General features: G+C 44.9%; 2 protein-coding genes across 2 annotated transcripts in view; both read right to left on the bottom strand.

The window, feature by feature from the left end:
- cachd1 (cache domain containing 1) overlaps window positions 1–1,330 on the bottom strand; it is a 30,392-nt gene extending 29,062 nt beyond the window's left edge. The window contains exon 1 of the mRNA XM_049728476.1: window positions 749–1,330. Coding sequence (XP_049584433.1) covers window positions 749–997 — 249 coding nt within the window. The 5' untranslated portion in view covers window positions 998–1,330. The remainder of the gene's footprint in view (window positions 1–748) is intronic.
- Window positions 1,331–7,399: 6,069 nt separating this feature from the next.
- The window catches only part of ror1 (receptor tyrosine kinase-like orphan receptor 1), a 49,544-nt gene continuing 35,374 nt past the window's right edge, over window positions 7,400–21,569 (bottom strand). The window contains exons 6-13 of the mRNA XM_049716947.2: window positions 14,296–14,423; window positions 13,509–13,826; window positions 13,155–13,400; window positions 12,871–13,085; window positions 11,086–11,265; window positions 10,316–10,543; window positions 9,655–10,019; window positions 7,400–9,587 (exon numbers count right to left, since the gene is read on the bottom strand). Of these exons, the coding sequence (XP_049572904.1) occupies window positions 8,885–9,587; window positions 9,655–10,019; window positions 10,316–10,543; window positions 11,086–11,265; window positions 12,871–13,085; window positions 13,155–13,400; window positions 13,509–13,826; window positions 14,296–14,423 (2,383 nt within the window). The 3' untranslated portion in view covers window positions 7,400–8,884. The remainder of the gene's footprint in view (window positions 9,588–9,654; window positions 10,020–10,315; window positions 10,544–11,085; window positions 11,266–12,870; window positions 13,086–13,154; window positions 13,401–13,508; window positions 13,827–14,295; window positions 14,424–21,569) is intronic.

Genomic DNA, 21,569 nt, shown 5'->3' with positions numbered 1-21,569 from the left:
GTCTAATTAACATAAATGGGATGGGCAACAGTACATTTCAGACATTTCGATTAGGTACACCATCTAATACGATCAAATTAATGCTGTGTTGTGCATGACATGCCTTCACAAATATTTACATTGCAGAAAAACATTTTCGTACATACTATATCATTTAAATCTCTAATGCCAAGTGTAAAACTGCATGCAATCATTTTAACGCACGGCTATAATTTCTGTTGGATGATATATTTTAGATGGACTTTAATGAATCACGTCAAGCCAAACGAACGCATACCGTTGTTTAAATAGGTTATAAAACAAACTGGTTTACCAAGGGAGATTCACACATGCGCGCGCGCGCACGCAGGCAGGCAGGCAGGCAGGCAGGCAGGCGCGCACCTCTGACACCTATGTTGACAGGAAGGTTATTTTGGGCACTTTTGACTGATCAATTAATACATCAACAAGGTTAAGAAATGTGATTTCTGGGGTCGACGAGCACCTCCAGTGTGTTGATGTTCTACATAAACACGCCCGAGTAACTTCAAAGCTCGCGTTGAGCTTGTTGTTTTGGCACTACCTTATGTTTTTGGCACCTCATTGTCTCGCTTATATTACAGTAGTTTAGAGGCAACCTTTTTCCCCCCCATCCTTTCCTCCCCCAAGCCTTTTATGCCAGCTTCGTGTCAATTGCAGCCACTCTTAAGTGGCACAAGTAGTCCCGTCCCCCCCACAGATTTTCATTTCCACGCCAGCCGTCATTTACCTGCATAGTAAAGACTCCCAGCTCCTGCGTCGACAGTTTCTTCATCTGCTCGGACAGAACTTGCGCTTCTTCCAAAATGGAAAACTCAGTGTCGGCTCGACAATATCCCCAAGAAAGAGCCGTGCACATGAATGCAAAGCTCCACAAACGAGCAGACAAGCTCCCACGAAGACGGAGCAACGTATCCCGGAAAGGAGCGCGCGGTGTCGGCGTCAAAGCCCAAGTGCTGTGCCTGCTCCACCTCGCCATGATGATCGGGGATCTTCAACGCGTATACCGAGTGTGAGCGAGGAGAAGAACCTACTACTACTTTTTTTTTTTTTTTTTTTTTTACAACTTTGTGCAGCGGGGTACGTGTGGCCTTTTCTTCCCGGATGACTCTCCGAAATGCCTGGCGACGCGAAGCATTGCCCGTCTTCGAAATGTCTGAAAAGAAGCAAATAAATCCATGAGTAGAAGCGAAGTTTTTCTTTCAAAATCGTGGCCCCGCAGCTCAAACTCCAATGGGTCTTGCAGCTTGCGTCTATGCGTGTATGCGTGTGTGTGTGAGAGCCCGAGATTCTCCACAATGGGGGTGAAAGTAGGGGGCGTGGAAACGCACAGTCCTACACACGTCCGGAGCAGGAGATCAATGGATCGAGGTGCTATGACGCCTTCGGAGACAGCTGGGAAAGCCCAAAATATGTACCGATTATTTTATTCGTGTGCATTTCTTCATTCAATATTTATTTTAGGAGGAAAACATTTAAGCAGGCGCAGGGGGTTCGAGTGAAAAGCAATATGAATAGCATTAGTGTTTACATAGAACGTTTAAGAGTGACATTTAATATTTGAATATAAATCTTCATTATGTATCTAAGTTGATCAATCTAAAAGGGCAAAAAAGTGCTACTGGCCTTGATTTAAAAAAAATACTCATATCTTGTAGGTGCAAATGTACTATGTTGTAAATGTGCAAATCAGCTTTTCTCAATCACAAGATGTTTAGAGTTGTAACTATTATTTGACCGACTTTATTGCGGTAAAGTGTCTTGCCCTTGAATACACCCTGGACTGGTCACCTGCCCATTAGGTAGTATGTAGACAAACAACCATTCAGAATGATGCACAGTTTAGACATACGTACAGAGCTCAAATTATGTCTGCCTGCACCTCGATCAAATCCTCCAAAATGGTGTTGCACCACAACTTAGACCTGCTTTTAGCTGCTCTAAACTAGTCCACTTTCTGTCGCCGAATTGTAAGGTGCTCCGGGGGCATTTTGACAAATCCCCAAACACTCAAAATGAGACTTGCGGTGGGTGGCACAGAAAATGAGGATGTGTCAGTTTTTACACAAAGTGCATGCTCGTTTGTCTCCCAAAGTAAGGCTCTTGTCATGTTTTGACTTTTCTTGGATCATGTTTATACCACAGTGCAGCCAAAATGATAGCTAGCGCTCATCTTCATCTAAGTACTCATCTTCACTGACTGACTGGTACCCCCCCCCCCTCTCTCTGTCTCTCTCTGTCTCTCTCCCTCCCTCGCTCTGCTGCTGCTGCCATCCAAACAAACACACTAGTAAATTTCATGAAGTAGAAAGTGAACCCTCATTAAGAAAGACACAAGGATTGCCATTACAGAGGATTAAACCATTTGCATTATTTTAATTACAGCATGGAAATACAAACACCACCTGGTTGGGAAAGATAAAGGGAAGCAAAAAGTCCTTCTGATGAGCCGACTCTGAAAATTAGGCCATATTTATGAAACTGCACAGTGAGGTGCTGTGAGGTCTTATTCAAAGCCAAAAAAAAAAAAAAATCTAATTTAAAGTTTGCGCCTATATACATCATTTTTATCCATCAATCATTCTCTGCAATGTGGTTCAAGAGCTAATAAGGCTTCTTTTCTATTGAGACTAGATTGAGTCTCCTCCCAAAGAATAGCAACCTCAAGGTCCTTTTAACAGACTCGTCTTGGGTCTGCCCCAAATCTCTGGAGGAGGAATGTTCCGGGCAAAGCCCCTTCTCCTATTCCTCGTTCATTTACAAGTTACAGAGGCCAACTTTCTTTCGGCGTCCTCTTTAGGTTACAAGTTTGATTGTGAGAAATGACAGAATCCAGTTTGAATCCTATTCCCTTCGTTTTCAACTTGCTGTCCTCTTCTGTATCTCATTAACGGAAAGTTTGCAAAGGCCTCTGTCATAATGACTCGCTAAATGCTTATTTAAAAGCATTACAATCAATCATATTGTTTTAGGAAAATCAATCCTCTCTACAAATGACGCAAAAGACCCGTCTCCATTGGGTAACTGGATCACGCTTGATGACCTTGGTGATCAGTCTATGTTAGTGTGAGATGTAAATAGCGTCTCTGCTCCCAACTGATTTTCTTCACTGGCAATTTCAGAACTTTCGAGCTTTCGAGTCTCTGGGCAGCCGTCCATCTGCTGACAGGAAAAGCTCCTGGGATAAACGAGCTGGACCTACAAATAATATAATATATCACAAAGCCCTGCGTCACAAGGCTACATACAGCGAGGCTCACATTTGCAGGATCAGGCAGCGCTGGTAAAACGGATCGGAACGTGATCCACTGGACCTTTAAGTCTCTACTTATGAGCTTTTGCACTTACACTTTTGCAGCCATAATATTAAAACGTCAAAGAAGACTGGCCAAGAAGATTAGAAGCAGAATCAAACATGTTTGTTTTAAATCATCTTGATTTAAACTGTGTGACTGTCTGGCAGAAATACAAAATGCCAGATAACTTCCGTTGCTCCTTTATCTTTGAAGGCTTTTCTTATTTCAAGTGTAATAAAGCACAGCAGTTAATGCAAAAAGGGAAGAATGGATTGAAAATGATTAGAGATGGAAGGTAAATCAACTTGGCGGTGGACAGCTAGCCAGATCACCTTACAAGATAAAGGACTATCATTTTTCCTGGCAAAGTTGTTCACTTGACCTTGACAATCTGTCAAGCGGGCTTTCATTGCCTTCACCCATCACAATAAATCCATCGGCGTTCTACTACAATAATGCCCATTCTATATAAGTACCGAGTGCTCTGCTCTTCTGCTGCTATTCATTTTTGATGAAAATGCTTCTTAAGTCTGCGTGTGAGTGGGGTGGGGCAATAAAGTAAGCGCCATACTGTTTCTATGGCAACTGCTTCCTTTCAAGTTTTGGCCCCCTTTTTTACAGCTGGATATAACAACCAGATCTGCGCTATTTTCCCACTACCCGTCTTGTGCCTCCATCTCTCTCTTTCGCTAGCTCTCTCTCTCTCTCCCTGGCTCCGTCGCTCCCTTTGCAACATCAAAATGTGTTCTTTGAAGACTTAAGCTGATTCCAAGTCAGAGCCACAGCTATTTCTGGCTCGATTCAGGACTGAGCTGGTGTGCAGGCAGTGCTGTGTTTGACAACATGCATAAGAAAGACAAAAGAAGTCAGTGAACTTTGTGGGTGGGGAGGGAAAAAAAAAAAAAAAAAACGACACTTGCAACATTGACACAAATACTGTACAACAAAGCTACAGGATGTGATTGAAACGCTGCTGTCTGTCTGGTGCTGATAATGACGAGGATTGCTTGGTGTATTCCATCGCAAGTATGACTCAATGCCAATACGAGTATGCGCTGTGCACCAGTACAGACGGACAGACCTTTCAACAAAAATCCTCAAAAGCAAAGTGGGAGATGGGGGAGGGAGGGAGGGAGGGAGGGAGGGAGGTGCAACAGAGGGCGAGAGCAGAGCTAGGTAGATGGTAGAAGATGAAAGGAGCAGATGGGGGAAGGAAAAGAAGAAGCAGGAGAGAGCAAATGTTATGTCGTGTCATGCAGCACACTAGCAATAGCATCAAGTATTCATTCCAAGATCCAGAAATGTTACTTTCAAAATAAAAAAAATAAAAGCCCAGCGAAGAGAAGGTTGCCACTTTTATCCAGGAATCACAAATGTGCCACACGTCACTCGGAATGGAGCTCGATTCATTTTGGAAAATCAAAACCAAGTTGACATAGCAGCGTTCACCACAATAATGCAGTCCAATCTCACTTCGAGCTGTGGTTGTACCCGGCAAACAAAATAAGGCGGGTTCCTCACTTCTAAAACTCCTCATGCGCTCGATCAATTTGCTAGTTTCTGCGTGGATCTTGCAGGTATATGATTAATTGGCCTCTCCCCAGCTGATTGTGTCCCACAATGTGGAGAGTGCTCACATCCATCCAGGGGCCTGAACCACTCTGCTCAGACAGCCTTGGGCCACGAGGGGCCCCGACACAGGGGGAGAGAGAGAGAGAGAGAGAGCTCTTCAAGCTCTGAGTGGAACCAGATTCTGCTTGAAGTGGAGAGGGGGAGCAAATGAAGAATGGCAAGCCCTACACTTGAAGCCCCGCAACTGATTCACACAGATGGGAAGCATTAGGCTTCCATTCCACTGCAAAGATGGATGGATGGATTATTAGATGCTGTGTGGAGAGAGAGAATGAGAGAGACAGAGAGAGAAAGAAAAGGGGGCGGAGATGTGGAGAGAGGAGTAAGTACAGGGGAGAGAAGCTTGTGGGGCGGGGGGTTTGCCCCCATGTTTTAGGTCATTCAAACTTGCCAACGTTCCCTCTCGCTTCGGAACGGCTTTGTTGGAGAGCCGTGCATTTGACAATGTTTACTTTTGTGCTTGTAAATTGCAGTGGCATCAAAGTGTATTGACAGTCCTGCTTGGAAACGAGAGCCAATCAAATTGCATCCCTGCAAGATTACAAGCACAAGAATTGAAAGATTGTTGATGCAAAGAAATGGACTGGAAGTGATTTAAAGAGGAAATCAACTTTCAATGGCAAACCAAGTATGACATGACCCACACAAATAAATAAATACTAAATAAATAGATAAAGTGACCTATAATTGGTTGCATGTTTTTTATTTTTTGCATGCATGCGGGGTCGTTGCTTGGCTCAGGGCTACTTCATCACTAAAGTGGACTAGCCCCATTCCAAAGTCTGCTTAGCATTTATTTACAGCAAGCATAACCATCCGGTTCCAAGACCCACATTGATTATTTGTGTATACCACTCAGGTCAAAGTTTTATTTGATTTGGGTTCAAATTCTATGTGGCGTGCTCATCTACTTCCTGCCAATTTGTGAAACATTATCGCACAGATTCATGGCTCTGCTAGATTTCAGTTCAGGAGTGTTTCCACTTCTTACTTGGTCAACTTGTGATGTTCCCACTCGGCTCATGTGATTTCAAACCTGTGAGGCATGAATAGAGAGCAGGAATGTGCATTCATCTTCCACTCTGTTGCTCAGCTGCCATCTTTTCCACAGTGGGATCTGTCAAGAATAGTGAGGGCAGCTCGGTTAACACTTTAACCACAATGATTTGTTTCAGTTGTGGAGGATAATACGATGACATCTTGTTTTGTTGTCAATCATGGTCACAAAATCTGGCTGTGCTGACCTTTTGGCTGGTGACCAATCAAGGGTGCACCCCACCTCTCGCCTCATCTGAAGGTGGGACAGGCTTCAAGTTACTGGCAACCCAAATGAAAATGCATGAATGTAAACAAAAATAAATAAAGAAGATTAGATTTTAGAAAAACCTCCACAAATCAGGAATAAGTTCACGTATGAAAGCCATGCAAAAATAAATAGAGGCAATAATCAGCATCATTACCCTACAATATACGTAGCAGACTAATTATATTAAGGCAGTGAATCGTAAATTTAGTGAACAAATTACAGCATTTTCATTTTCGAATGAATCCCTACTTTAATGACATTAATTCCTTCTAAGTATGAAAGGAAACAAGTTCAAACGGAATAAACATGTGTTGTGGTTTCTTTTCTTTCCAGAACAATCAGCTGTATTATCGTCATCAATATTGCATGAAATTACAAATAAATATTCACTCCATGTTAACAACTGCTTCAGTATTCACGCGTCAAACCTCTGAAGAGTGGAAGACATTCCCTCAACGAGGGATGAGAATCAACGCGTCTGCATCCCTGCATTGCACTGCTCCTCCTTTTCTCTTAATAAAAGGGGAGGAGAACTCGGGAAGTTGCTGCTCTCTTTGTGCCAAGTTATCAAAAATAAATACAGGATCAGTATCCCTTGTGCTGAAGTTATTTCAGAGTATTGTTTTGACTTTTAAATCAAAGACTTTTTTGGCTTTGCCATTCCAGGCCTTGAATAAAAAAATAAGACAAAACAATATTCGTGCCTTGAGATCACTTGAAATATATATAGAACCGGAAAGGGCAGTGAAAACAAGTTCATCTAAAGTGCACAACGCATGTTTCTTTCACAGGCCAAACAGATGGAGTCATGCGCTAATGTTATTACCAGCTGACTCTCCCGAATTCCACACAGCTCAAGGATACCATCTGCAGCAGAACATTGGAACTGAAGCTAGTTCAGGAAAGAAGGTAGCTTAAGGAAGCTTAGGGAAGGAGGGAAGGAAGGTTATGGAAGGTTAAGGAAGGGTAGGGAAGGAAGGAAGAAACAAAGAAAAGAGAAAGAAAGAAATAAGGCATTAAGGAAAGCAGGAACGAAAAAAGAAAGAAAAAATTACCAGCGTGTGTTGTTGCTGTCACCCATTGAACAAAACTTTGCAGCTTCATAAAGACGCATATGAGTCTCCCTATCGCACATTCAAGCACAGCGTAAAGCAAACATCATTTAATAAATGACTGCAATACAAAAACACCTGTGCAAAAATATTCATACAAACAATTGCCCTGTTGGTCAAACGGTACAAACATGTAAACTTGCTCAAATTGGCACCCCATGATGAATTCAAATGCTCAAAACGGACTTTTAGGGTTTGTTAAAAAAAAAAAAAAAAAAAACACAAAATGACAATAGTTTTATCCAACAAAAAGGACTTTGATTTGATTAAAATTCACAGTCTTGCATACAAGTGGTATTTGCATTGCTACATCACAAAGAGGCCAAATTCTTTACATATATGACTGAGCCTGGAAAATGAATTGTTGAATTATTTTGGCCCGAAGATGAAAATGTCAAATATGTCATCCTCAAGGTCATTGGATTGTTACAGAACAAAGAATATTAGCAAATGGTCTCAATGTGCGCAGAGAGAAAAACGGTGAGAACACGAGGCAGTGATTGTCGCTTTCATAGGTAGTAGAGCTCTGGAGCACTTTCAAATAAGCCTTGTGGGATTCACGTGCTTACAACGGCTCATCAGATACTGCTAAAGACAAAAAGGAGAATGTTCAAATAGTAAGTACACTTGTGACGGCTTTTCTCCACCAGCACAAACATGAATCCTTTTAAAGGCCATACATTGGTTTTCTTCTTCAGTCTAATCAAATATTGTAACATTCTTCTGGTAGAGGCCACTAAAATCCATGCATATAATAGAATTCCTCCTAAAAAGGTAGCACGACTCGCCACGTCTTTCATGTGGCAGTAACAAAACAAGGAGAGTTTCCTTCAATATTCAAAAATAATAACCAATTCAAATGTACAAAACTCACTCTTGTGAGATGGGGAAAAGAATGGTGACGTTGAGGCGCTTCCTGTCATATTTGCAGGAACTAAGGCAGAAAGTAGAAAAGGAGGCCTAGTGACATTCAGGTGTCAACATGGCAAATATGCGCTTAGCTGCCTGATTAATGCACAAAACCAAACGTGAAAGAATTCCACCTATGGCATGCTTTTGGTTTTATCGTAATAGGAACAACTGGCCCAATTTTGACTGCAATATTCCACTTACACTCGTCTGAAAATAGAACTTTGCATTTCATCCGCTCATTCGCTCAGGACTTGCGCAGTGTATTTATACAGTCGAGGCAACATTTCAAACAGTATGATATAAAGTACACTTGTTTAAATGTCGTGTGATTGGCTGGCAACCGGTCTGGCCGGGCTGGACGCTGCCTCTCGCGCAAAGTCAAGCCGGCGCCGGTTCCGGGTTTCCTGTGACCCCAAAGACAAATGGATGGATGGATGGAAGGATGGATGGATGGTGGCTGGTGGTTGCAGACCCGAATGTTGCCACAGGCCAGTCTTCATTTGGTCACCATTTAATTCTTTGCCTGGGTGGCTGGATGAGAAGCAACGTCGTTCCTCAAGCCAGCCACACGTGGGAGACAGTGAGCAATTGCGTTTTTTTCTTTCAATCTACAGGTCTGCAGCGATGACAGCGTCATTGTACATCAGTGCGTCCGAGTCAGGTGCGAGCAGCGCTGATGTTTGCATGTGGTCCAGCTGTCCCATCGTCTTCTGCGATAGCTGTCCGTACACTTGGACCGGGCCTCCGCCGTTTCCCGGCATGATACAGTGTGACAGCAGCGGTGTGTTGGCCTCGTGGTTGGAGCCCGTGGTGGAGGGACCGGCGCTGACGTGACCCGTGCTGGTGGAGCCGCTGGCGCTGCTGGGCGAACGGCTTTTAGGCGGCGGCATGTGATGCTGGATGACCCGCGCGGGGGGCGCCGGGGGAGGGAAATGAGCGGGGAAAGCCGCGTATCCTGGCGGAATGGGGTAGCCGTTGACGGGAATAAAGCGCGGGTGCGTTTGAGGCATGGCCATGGATGCCCACGCTGGCATTTGAGCCATCTGGCCCGGCGAGGGGATCGCCTGGGCCGGGTAGAGATAACCGGCGGCGGCGGCGGCGGCGGCGTAGCGAGGGTTGCTCAGATTGCTGATGGGACTGGCGCTCAGCGAGGTGGTCTGGGTGGTGGCGTTGCCTCCGCCGCCGGAGGGCGTGCTGGAGCTGGCGTGAGACGACGGGCCCTCCCAGGCTCGCAGGCGGTTGTGGATGTCCTTGAAGCGAGGTCTTCGCGCCGGTCCCTCCTGCCAGCACTCGCTCATCAAACCGTAGAATCTAAGTGACATCACACATCATTTGTTGTCAACTCTCTGACTTGCATCCGGACGCAAAGATACTGTACCTCGGCGGACAGTCTTCAGGACAGGGCAGCAGCTGCCTTTTTCGAACCATCTCCATCACTTCCTGGTTGGAGAAGCCATAATAAGGCTGCAGGCCGTAACTGAAGACCTCCCACAGCACCACCCCAAAGGACCAGATGTCCGAGTCTGTGGTGAACTTTCCGTAGGCGATGGCCTCGGGGGGCATCCAGCGGATAGGAAAAAGCGTTTTGGGTTGGATGCAGTAGTAGTCTGACGAGTAGATCGCTCGGGACAGGCCCAGGTCAGATATCTTCACGTGGAGCTGCTCGCCGACGAGAACGTTCCGCGCTGCAAGGTCTTTATGAATGTAAAAGTGACTGGCCAAGTACTCCATCCCAGCGGCAACCTGGGTTGCATTAGGCAAAAAAAAAAAAAAAAAAAATTACATTAGGATGTGATTCTTGCATGTATGACGTCCAATATGAACAATGCATGGCAGCCTTCAGAGGTTTAATTTCTTGGTCATTACATTTCTGGAAACTTCATGGAATGAATTTTAGGTAGACGAAATGCATCACCTATAATAGACGTTGCACACACACACAAAATAAAAACTACATAGAAGCAATTTGTGTAATTTGTACATTCACTTATGGAAGCGCAACTTTTTTTGTGGGGACAAAAAGAGGATTCAAGTCTTGCCTGTGTGGCCACATGCAGGAAGTCGCCGTGATCCAGGCTGGATTTGACGGTTCCGTCCTCGTCGCTGCTGCAGCCCACGTCGGAATGTGGCGAACGCATGATGAGGAACTCGTGAAGGTCGCCTTGAGGGAGAAACTCAAAGAGCAAGCAGACGTGCTGCTCCTGCGTCACCACACCCAGCAGGCACACCACGTTTGGGTGCTGCAGCTCCGTCAGCACGGCCGCCTCCTGCATCAGCAACCGCAATAATGACAACACATAATGGCCTGCTTTCACGTTGGGCTTCAGACACACCAGATGGCAATGTTTTAGTCTTCCTTCAAAGCTTGACGTTTACCTAGACATCCCGATAATAGCCAACGACTGTTTATGCGTTCAACTATTTTCAGAGAACATCTGCCGAAGAATCTTTTTTCATGACATCCAGTCATTGGTCGGCGACCGCATTGAAAGTGGAAATAAAACGGGACACGCTTCAGAGCTTGTGGGAAGACAGAGCTTTCCACTGGCAGCAAAGCAACGTGTAGAAATGCGTGACTGGCTGTTAATGCCACATTTCTTTTTAGAAAATGTGCAGCTTGTCACAGTGTGTGTGTGTGTGTGTGTGGCTCCACCAAAGCAAGGAAGCCACTACTGGTAAGATGAGTAGAAAGAACATAAATAAACCGACTTTGCGATTCAGCTAGTTGCTTGTTTAAAGATTAAGACTTCATTCTGGAAATAAAAGTCCAGAATCCCACACTGTATATATAAATATGGTCATAGCGTACCTGCTGAAAGTCACTCCACTGCTGGACGCTGGAGACGTCCTTCAAGGTCTTGATGGCGACCAGTTGTGCTTGGTCCATGCCCGGCAAGTACAGGTGACCCTTGTATATCTTCCCCACTGGGCACTCTCCAAGTTCTTCCATGAAACGGACGGCTGACAGGGGAAGCTCTTTGGCCTTACTCTAGAGAGAGAGAGAGAGATTGAGAAAGAAAAGCAATGACATCATGACTCATCCCTGCTATAGTTTGCCTTTAATCACAGGTGCTTTTAACCAACCGAGCCAACAGGTGGCGCTCTTATCCATTCTTTACAGTTCCACTGGTTAATTGAAATAGTTTGTAATTAAACTACATATTTAATGTATTATAATAAAAATGGTATCCTAGTTGTATGGTCACAATTTCTGGCTGTGTACAACTTTAGCTCAAAGATAACCAGACCACACAAATGCAAAAAGAGATGTCAGCGTTAATTGTTTCAATTTGGATTGAAAACTTTTAACAGATGCCAAGTACACTCGCTTTCATATTTGAGGAGAGCAACACTGCTGTAACGAGGCCACATTTTCAGCCATCGCATTTTATGAGAGAAAAAGATACTTGAAAGTAATCAAACATCTAATCATGCGTGGAACCGCGAGAGACCTCCAGTGGATTTTTGGGTGCAATTTGTCTTGAAAGAATGTTGTCATATCATTTTAAATTGACTGACTCAAAGGGCCAACGGGCTGTCAAATGGTGCAATGACATGCCTGGCCGAGCTCTGAGTGCGCGAGCGCGTTCGCGCGTGATGTGACGTGACACACATGTTTTGCGTTACAAGTTTCTTTCAGCCCTTCTTCCTTTCTTCTCACTCCACTCCACTCCAGCCAAAGCCTCAGATCCTCCTTACTTTGTGTGTGTGCGTGTGTGTGTCAGTGTTGTGTACATGTGTCACAGCCATTGACCCCTGTGCAGAAGCCAAGTGGCAGGGAGGAAAGGGAAGCCTATACTTTACTTTTCAGGTTTTAAGGAAACAGCATTATGCTATGAAACGTCAACATCATCTGAACACTTGAAACTGGTCAGAAGCATCATTTCCAAATGTTTTGGAAGATGGCATTTTCTCACACGGAGCCTTCAATTTTGACACGACACGGTTGTCGCGGTTCCAAGCTCCTTTTGACCCCAGGTCAGTTAAACACAGCAGCAACATTCGGCCCCTCCGTCTCCCTCATCTCAACAAAAAGGAACTATTCATGACACCTCTGCTGTAATGCATGCTTGTCTCTGCAGAAATTGACCAGAATATTCCGCATTCCACGTTGAACACAGGTGTGCTGCTGCTGCTGCTGCTGCTGCTGGAGTGTGGGAGCAAGAAAAAGAAGCGCGCTCAAACATTCCACAACCTGCCGGGTTCGCTTTGATGAAAAAGATATGAAGATTTTCACAACACACACACACGCACACACACTTGTACAAGCGCAGCAGTCAGCGAGCGAGCGAGCTATTGGCCTTAACACACACTTGGACGTGCTGTGTTATGACTCCCTCTTGCAGTCTGCTCTTATGACTTCAAAAGGCAAACACAAGACTTTGTTTAGAGTCACCGCGGGCTTGCTCCAAAGGAAGAATGTGAATATGTAGCGCAACTGCTCATTTTCCCAAAGTAGCTAATTATTCATTGTTTTGATTGTTTGGAGGATTCCGTGGAGTACTCCACAAAATATTGATGGGAGAAGAAAAGTACAAAGTTATTTTCAAGGTAACTCAGAAAATGCCGGTCATTTTGGGATGCCACGTTGTACCTTCGGCTTGTACGCTGTCGTGAGCATGGACATCTCCACGTTTTGCCCACGCACCGGTTTCGGCTGGCGAGGGGCAGGCGGCCTGGCCGACTTCTGGTTGTTGCGGCACGCACAGATGAAGAAGAAGAGCAAGGCAATGGCCAGCGGGATGGCCACGCTCGGAACCAGAATGTACAAGATCTCCATGTTGCCGCCACCAGACTTCTCCTTGTGGTCTACAGAAAATCAAAAGTGTGTTGATTGTCATTTATTTTGGGGCGATCACGTGTACAATGCAAACGCACCACAGATGGGGATGTCACAGAGCTCCATGCGGACGCCCTCGTCCAGCGTGAAGCACCAGGGGGCCTCGTGTTTGTTTCCCGGGTTGCGGCAGTACGAATGACCCCCGTTGAGCTCCGGGAAGCGGACGGCCATGAAGTTGTGGCTGTGAGGATACTGGGAGTTCCACGGTTGACACTGCCGGCCCGACTTGGTCATACTGATGGTGCCGCGGTATTCGGAGCCGCTGCTGTTGTAACACTTGTGATCTGACCCAGCACAAAGAAGACATGATCAACAATTGCCTTGATGAAGAAAATCAGGATGGAGCGGAGTGCCATCGTCCACGTCAGGTCTTTGGAATATTTGCGCCTTACTTTTGTTGATGGGCTCCGCCATGGGGATGCCGATCCTCAGACAGTTGGCTGCCTCCAGACTGTCCGAGGCTGCCAGATCGTCACAGTTTGGCAGCTTCAGTCTTTTCAGTATGATGGGGTTGGAGCGGGCGATGATGTACTCGGTCTTGCACAGGTCATTCTCCAGGATCTCACACTCGTCCTTGCACAGGTCCCGAGGTTTGTCGGCCCCTGAGCTGCGGTCGCACGTCGGGAAGGCAAAGTGGCAGAGGGACGGGATGGCAAACTGAGAGCAGCGATCCGAGAGATGGTTGGACGTTCCGATCATGGTGAAGGCCGCTGAAACGGGAAGTTGGTTACACACTGCAGGCAATCATGCAATTATTATTATTTTGATTTCATTGTATGTTTTTGACACTCAATAGCATGAGTATTTCCCATTTCTGCTCTCCTCATATTGTTACGCGTGCACATGCTTGAAGGATGAAAGTGATCAACGGACAATAAAAAGCTGCAGTTTGCAATGCGTGAGTGAGAGCATGATTCATAGACTGGGCGCTTATTGCAAACACATGCTTCTTGGCGCTGGGGATTATCACTAAAGCAGCAGCTCCTTGTGGGGGAGAGGACAGGCAATTAAAGGTGAAGGTCCAAAATGGGCTCTTTTCCAAACCACGAGCACGAGTTCTTCAAATAAAAAAAAAAAGACCTCTTGAAAGAAATCTAAGGCTGGCTAAGTGTAGAAACAATGGATGATCCAACAATGGATATGTACCTAAGATGGATGAATCAGATGTGTGTTTGTCACCTGTTATCTGGGTCTCGATCTCGCCCTGCATCTGCAACGAGTCGACAAAAATGCTGCGGTTACCGATGAAGCGGGCGCAGGCGATGCCTCTGTATGGCTGGCAGAAGCCCTCCTCATCAAAATCATCCCTGGAAAACAAAACAAAATAAAAATGGATTTCTCTTTTGCTACAATGACACTTGAATTGATGTGACGTCTGTCTGGAAAATGAAGACACCAAATGCCATTCCACACTTGAGCCGCTAGAGAGCCCCCTGAGAATGAAAAACAAGCGGCCAGTGAACCACAGCGCAAGCAAAGTTTGCCTATTTGCAGGTTTAAAGTTCACTTCAAGTCAAATGATCCGGCTCTAAAGCACACAGCTCACTTTGGGGTGTAAACTACATGACAAATTAATGTTTGAGTGTTTGGACTTTTTACAGTTTACGCCACCGAGATATCCTTATGAGACATAATCGGAAACATATGCACCAAAGAAAGATGGGGGAGGGAGGGAGGGAAGAAGTAATGATGTTTTCGCCACAAAATGCAAAGCCTCTACTTTACATCCAATGCCCCTTTCCCAATGTTTTGTTTTGAGAGCCAGAAAAGCAACACCGTGATGCTTTGAGATTTGAAATTGGGCCTCAGAAATGGCGCTGTGGGAGGACAGGCCACACAAAAAGCCACATGCTGAATATTGGCTCGGTGTGAGATCACTATGTCATGTGCTCTAAGTTGTGCCATATGGCAATATAGGAGGATAGTGCGAGCTGATGTTGTGTATGGCCTTAAACAGAAACATATTGTAACTATTGGCGGACTGAAGAACAAGCCCATGAACCCACACCTATTTAAACCAAGTGCTTGTGCCATAAATCTCCCGTCGCAAAAATAAAAAGTCCACTTTTATTGCATTTTTAAAGAAAATATCTGACTCCAGATTTACGATTATGAGCTCTCTGAAACAGAAGCAATAAAAATAAACATTACAATTAATTGCAGGACTATTATGTTAATCAAAGCAGTCTACACTGTATATTTTATTTCAATTGCAAACTTTATTAATGCTTCTTTGTCATTTCGGGGAAGGTTTTAAAAGCTCTGTGCAAATGACAACATGGCAAAAAAGAGCAATCAAATGCTTCAAAGAAGCTAGTAGGGAGCGACACCACCACCTTAAATTATGAGGGCATCGTGGAGTGAGCACGGGGGTCATGAGGTTCCCTCTCTCGAAGGAGTGTTAAGTGACGGAGAGGTCAAGGTCAGCTCTCTCTATGTGTCCAGACACGTCTAAATGGACCTTTCGGGCATAGAACCAAAACACACTAAACTATGACCACAACAATGTGATAACATGACTTTTTTTTATTGGGCCTTTATTTCCCCCTTCATATTGGGAATTTAGTAGCTACTTTAAGAATGTTGCGGTTGCCAGTAGACAGATTAGTACTTTATTTTAAAGCTACGCACATCTTCAGATATTTTCCTTTGGTTTCATCTATGAAGGTGCAAATCATCACTGACAGAGTGGAATCATGCAGAAAAGAATTTGAGACTTTTCATCGCTCGGCTTGTTACCGTTGAAATGGAAAGTGGAAAAAAAGCACACACGATATTTAGTCAGCTATGTCCTTGCAGCCAGTAGGTCACTTTTATGGTGCGTCACGGAAGATAATGTCTATACATCCGCTGTAAGATTTTTGCCACAGACACGCAAATAACAGGTTGGAGGACAACATTTAGTCCTACCAGGAAAACGCAAGTGCAGCCAATCCAAACAGCTTCAAAGGAAGCAGCGAGGTCCATCCTTCTTTGGTTCTTCCAACTATCCATGTGCAGGCAGGACACAATTCAGGCTCAATTCAGACAAAAGTGAAGTGAAAAATCGAAGACACTGATTCATTGTTCAGTAAGATTTTTTTTCCCCAAGCTCATTATTTATTGAGGGAAGCCCTCTGTTAGCGGCCGTGTTTTTCTTGCAGCACCGCACTGACTCACATCCATATGGACACCTGGGTGGCGCCGGTGAAAGCTCAGACACCATTTATGAAATACGCCTCGCAGGTTGATGACACATTTATTAGGCTTTCCAAAAACGGCCATCGAAGAAAGGATGTAAGAAAGGCAGCCGTCAAAAAAATATACATCCTTCAATGTAAAACGTCAAGGTTACTCCACTGGAGGGTGTAAAATTCTGGAAAGAGACATGGAGCGATGGAGTTCGGGGGACATGAAACGTAACACACTTTTGGCGGCAAAGGGGCGGATCCCTGAAGACATTTCCCATTGCGGTCGGTGGCTGCTGAGTGAAGAGGAGACCAGCTGCCAAAAGCGTGAGCTCACATTTGGAGGAGGAACCGAGCTTCAGACATTTCATCACAGCTCCTCGTTGTTGCTTAAAAGCTCATCTATGATCAAGCGATGTGATGAAGGCCTGCTTGCTAGTGTCATCCTGCACATTTCAGGTGCAAGACCCTGAATAAAATGCAGACGACATACTACTACTACGCAGTGGCAGCACGTCATGATCTCTCAATGACAGGCGGGCTAAATGCTCACGAGAGACTGAGGTTGACTGAGGTTGACTGAGGTCTGTGGTGGCTGCCGGTGGCTGCCAGTGGCCCATGACCGCACTGGGAATCAAGAGCCAGTGAGCGAGTCAGCGAGCAAGCGAGGGAGGGCAACCGAAGGAGGCACAATAGAGCAAGAAAGGGTCTTCGTGTTACCCAAGCCGCTTACTAAAAGAAGCCTCTGTTAGCCAAGAAGCGAGAGATTTACTGTAGACAGGAAACAAGAGGCAAGTCAAGGCAGGAGAGGAACGGCCAGTCCTTCAGCGAGTTGGAGACCAATCAACAGTATGTTCGGTCACTTAATATGACAGACTTGATGTGATCATGGCGCTTGATGCAGATCTGCATTTCATGACCATCCATAAAATCAATCATTGGAACATTCATGAATGGAATGAGAAGAATACAAAACGACCGCAAAGCCATGTTTCTTATTTATGGATGTTTCTTGAAGAAGCCATACCTCAGTGTTGTATTCACTGACTAGTATTTTGTGATGCTATTTATGTTGACGAGGCAACTATAGTCATGTGGTGTGCACACCCTGAAGTGGAAAACCAACCTAGATTATGGTAAGAAAGGGTCAACCAAACTAAACTGTACAGCTGGGTGGAAACGTGGTTTTTGGATGGTGGCGGCGGCACAAGAACTTGAGGCAAATCTGTCACGTTTATCATCCCGGGATGCTATGACAGATATCCCAGTTTAGATGTCCATGTCTGTTGTGTTGCATACACTTCCTATATGTTTCACACAACCCACACTTTATGTTTCCAAAAATATGTCCCAATCTAGGAAGAATTTGCGGAAAAGGATGGATGCATTATAAGCACTAGTTTGTGTTTGGTGGATTTACCCAGCCACCTTCAAATCTTTGGCTCCACAGACTGTTCATGTTGTTCCAGCATGGCCCTCTTGCCAGTGCTTTGTATCACAGATCCCGCTGGGGAGGGAGGGAGGAAGTGTGTCTGTCAATCATCTTATTAATTAGCAACCTGAATATGTGTTGCGGTTTGGACACCACGTGCACGTGTGTGTGTGTATATATGACAAATACCTTCAGAAAAGACAGATAAGGCATTTTTATGTGACATTAGAAAGACTAATGATTGATCTGTTGTCCTACTTAAAAATGTAATAATACAAATATATAATATAATGAAAAAAGCCAAAGCAAAAAAAATGATCTGTGCAATGCTATGCAGGTAAACAGACATGCTTTGAGCAGTAATCTATTTAGCATTTGTTCCTGGAATTGTGTCAATTTTCCAACTTGCTCACTCCGCAATGTAAATCATACAGAAACATTTTTCTGCATGATTTACGAGAGAATTACTACTCCCATCACAGAGCTCAAGCTGGGTGTAGAAAAGCAGACAGCGTGTACAAAGACAGGAGTACACATGTTTTGGCTGACTGCTTACCGACGATGCTTCTCCAACAAGAACACACACGTCTCCGCACAAGCGACTTGAAATATTGCTTGATGTGAGCGAATGAACAATCGCTAAAGCATTTAGGACGGCCAAGGGATAAAGAATCACAATGTGGAGTTTGTTTCAAAAAATCGGACACGCTTGCAAAGAAAACAGGCAGTTAATTAGAGCATAAATAAAGGAGCTTTTACATGTTTTTTTGAAATTTGATTTTGTTGCTGGTTAGCTGTGGTAAAATCATTGCAATGCAATCAAATGTGAAAAGCGCCATTATTGATAAAAGCTAAATAGAGATTCAAAAGGATAATAATGCGTTAGAGCAAGTTGCATTGATCAAGTAAAGGTCTACAAATGAATGAATAACCTCTGGCCCAGACGTGTCACATCTGAGTCCTCCAAACAAAAGCCGCTATTTATACTTGGAAATGCTCAAGGTAGACTTTGTCGCCTGCCCTCATACACTCCGCCAGCACCAAGGGCAAAGAAAGAACACTTTCTGTGCATATATGTTTTTTTAAAATGTCCGTCTGTGTGTGCGTGTGTGTTAAGGGGGCAGAGTTCAGGGGAACAGCGCATACCCCATTTCAAGTTTGTGACCCGTTGGGAGAAACCAGGATTCAAACAAACCACACGTACACACACACACACATACATGAACACGCTTTGTCGAAAGCACAGACTTTGCCAGACGTGACCTTGCGCAGACCTGCCAACAGGATCGCCGTCAGACAGAAAGCGGGAATTCTGGGAAACAGGAAGTGGGGCCTGTTCCAACGAAGAGTACCACACTAAGAGATATCTGGAAGGGAATGTCTGCTTTGAATTGGGATTATGGCATAAGCAGGTAGCACAAGCATCGGGACCACGTGTGTGCGTGTGTGCTCATACGCCACCATCCATCCATCCTGTGGTGTCTGTGACGCTTCAAGAAATGAAGTAGGAGAAAGTCATCCAGGTTTGCGGTAGAGGGGGTTCTGGAAGCATCTCTAGTTTCAAGTAGTACTGGCGCCTAGGGACCAGAGCGTGTCAAAGGCCCTATCCCCTATGAGCCATATTAGGGCTCTGATCCCCAATCAATCAGCACCGGGCTAAAAAGAATCTACAACGAGACGGCAATTAAGACCCGTCGAGGCCTTAACCAAACATGTGTGAGGGAGAGCAAGAGAGAGAGATAGAGTTTGTAAGAGGAACTGTGTGTGCACCAATTTGACGGTGCTTAATGCAGGGCTGCAAGTGTGTCACACGTGTGTGTGAGAGTGTGTGTGTGCGTGTGCGTGGCTATGAGACACGCTCTGTATGTTAGACGCCAGAGGTGTGAAAGAGCTAACTGGTTGGCACTATGTGTCAACGACGACATCCACTTACATTTTGTGATTTAAAGCAATCCAAACATAAACACAAAGGCAGCCGCTTTCCTTAAAATATTATTTACATATACTCAATCCCCCCCCAAAAAATCCCAAGAGAATGCATGTTTAAAGTGCCACCATTGAAACTTTGCAGGCAGTTTTAAGGCAAAATATTGATAAGGTAAAATAAAGGATAAGGTCATGGAACGAGTTAGTGACAGCCAACAAAACAACACGAGTAAGTAGGTCACAATCCCAGCGACATACTTCTTAATAGGATTCCACGGCAAATTAAAAGGAGCCGACCCCCCGCGCGAGTCCGTGGTGGCTCGTTCAAGTGGATCAGCATGTGGCTGAGGAGCAAGGCATCCCAAAAAAGCCAGTGGAGTGGGCCTGTCAGCCCTTAAGTTGAAACGGCCACAGCAGACACCGCTTGTGCTTGTGCTTGTGCTTGTGCTTGTGCTTGTGCTTGTGCTGAGCAGCAGATCGTCATCAATCCTGGCCAATATCTGAGCAGCGCCGCTGTGTTGACACTGGCACTGAGGTGAGGAGAAGTGAAACCCAAATCCAGACCTTCTCAGTTCAGCACACAGGCAAGTTCACACTCCATGCAAAGAGCCCATCAGAACAGTAGAGAGCAGGCCTGTAACAGTGCATCTTTCCAATTTCTCGATCCCAAACCAAAAACAAGCGCGTTGCAAAAACGAAGGATATTTATCTTCACACAACATCCAGCTCAAGACAATTAGCAGTCGGACCAGTGTTCTCACCAACCTTGAACATGCGGTTCACTGACCAGCTAATGTAGCGAGACAAGTGCATTGTTTTGACAATAAATAGCCTGGAGATGAAAATATTCTTGCCACCCATATTTCAAGACTTGTAAGTGCCAATGTCAGCTGCTGGAGTCATTCAAAGTTTGCCATCTGGAAAGAAACACTAACAATATGTGAGATAATACAACACTTCAGATAATGAGTTTTTCTTAACTCCAGGGTTTGCGCTAGTGCTGCAAAGTCTTATTTACTTTTGTCATTTTGGGTAATGGAGAAAATACAGTATGCCTTGTGATGTATGACTTGTGATTTTTTTACAGTACATCTGGAAGTATTTATAGCACTTCTCCATTTGTTATGTTACAGCCTTATTCCAAAATTGATTACATGAATTTTTCCTCAAAATGATTTATTTACTGGCTCAGAGTGGAGCACGGGCCAAGCAAGCCCGTTTAGAATCAATTTTCCGAACAAATAGTCCAACAGTTTAAGAACAATGTGTCTCAACAGCTATGAGCCGTAATATCATCAAAGAGAATCTGGAGAAATGAGCAGCAAGGCTGGAAAGCAAGCAGAGAATGCCTGTGACCTTTGACCCCTCAGGCTGCACAGCATTAAAAGTGCGCCGGAACCCAGCAGAGAAAGAAACGAAAGCGAGAAAGTGTGCTATTTTACTCTTTTTCTCGTTTGACACTGCGGAGAGGGAAAAAAAAACAAGAACGAGAACATTTAGCGAACTATAAACAGTGTCAGCAGCCAAGGTGTAGTGGTATTAATCTTTTCAAACAGGGAGAAAAGCACATTGTAAACACAGACAGACTTTGGCTCTCTGTGGCGACGTTCCATTTAGTCCTTCTACTGCTCTTGAAAGCAGCCGTTTTGTAGTTTGAAGAAATGGCAAATATGGCGCTTCTCTTTGTCCCCATATTTCAAAAGCCCTGGGTCATATCCGCACTTCATCATCTTGACTCAGCAGCAGCGGGATGAATTTGAAGGAGACCATTAGAATGCTGCGGCTTTGCGGTGGCGACCCAGCCGTTGAGAATGGAGTGGTGTGGATGAGATGTTCCGAGCAGAGTTGAAAACACAGGCCTGAGTCATTAGCTGACGCTGATGTGAGCTTGCAGCGAAAGCCTCCTTCGGCTAAACACAAATCATCAC

Source organism: Syngnathus scovelli, chromosome 10 (genome assembly GCF_024217435.2).
Source record: "Syngnathus scovelli strain Florida chromosome 10, RoL_Ssco_1.2, whole genome shotgun sequence".
Taxonomy (NCBI): Eukaryota; Metazoa; Chordata; class Actinopteri; order Syngnathiformes; family Syngnathidae; genus Syngnathus; species Syngnathus scovelli.
This window is presented reverse-complemented; position numbering and strand designations above follow the sequence as displayed.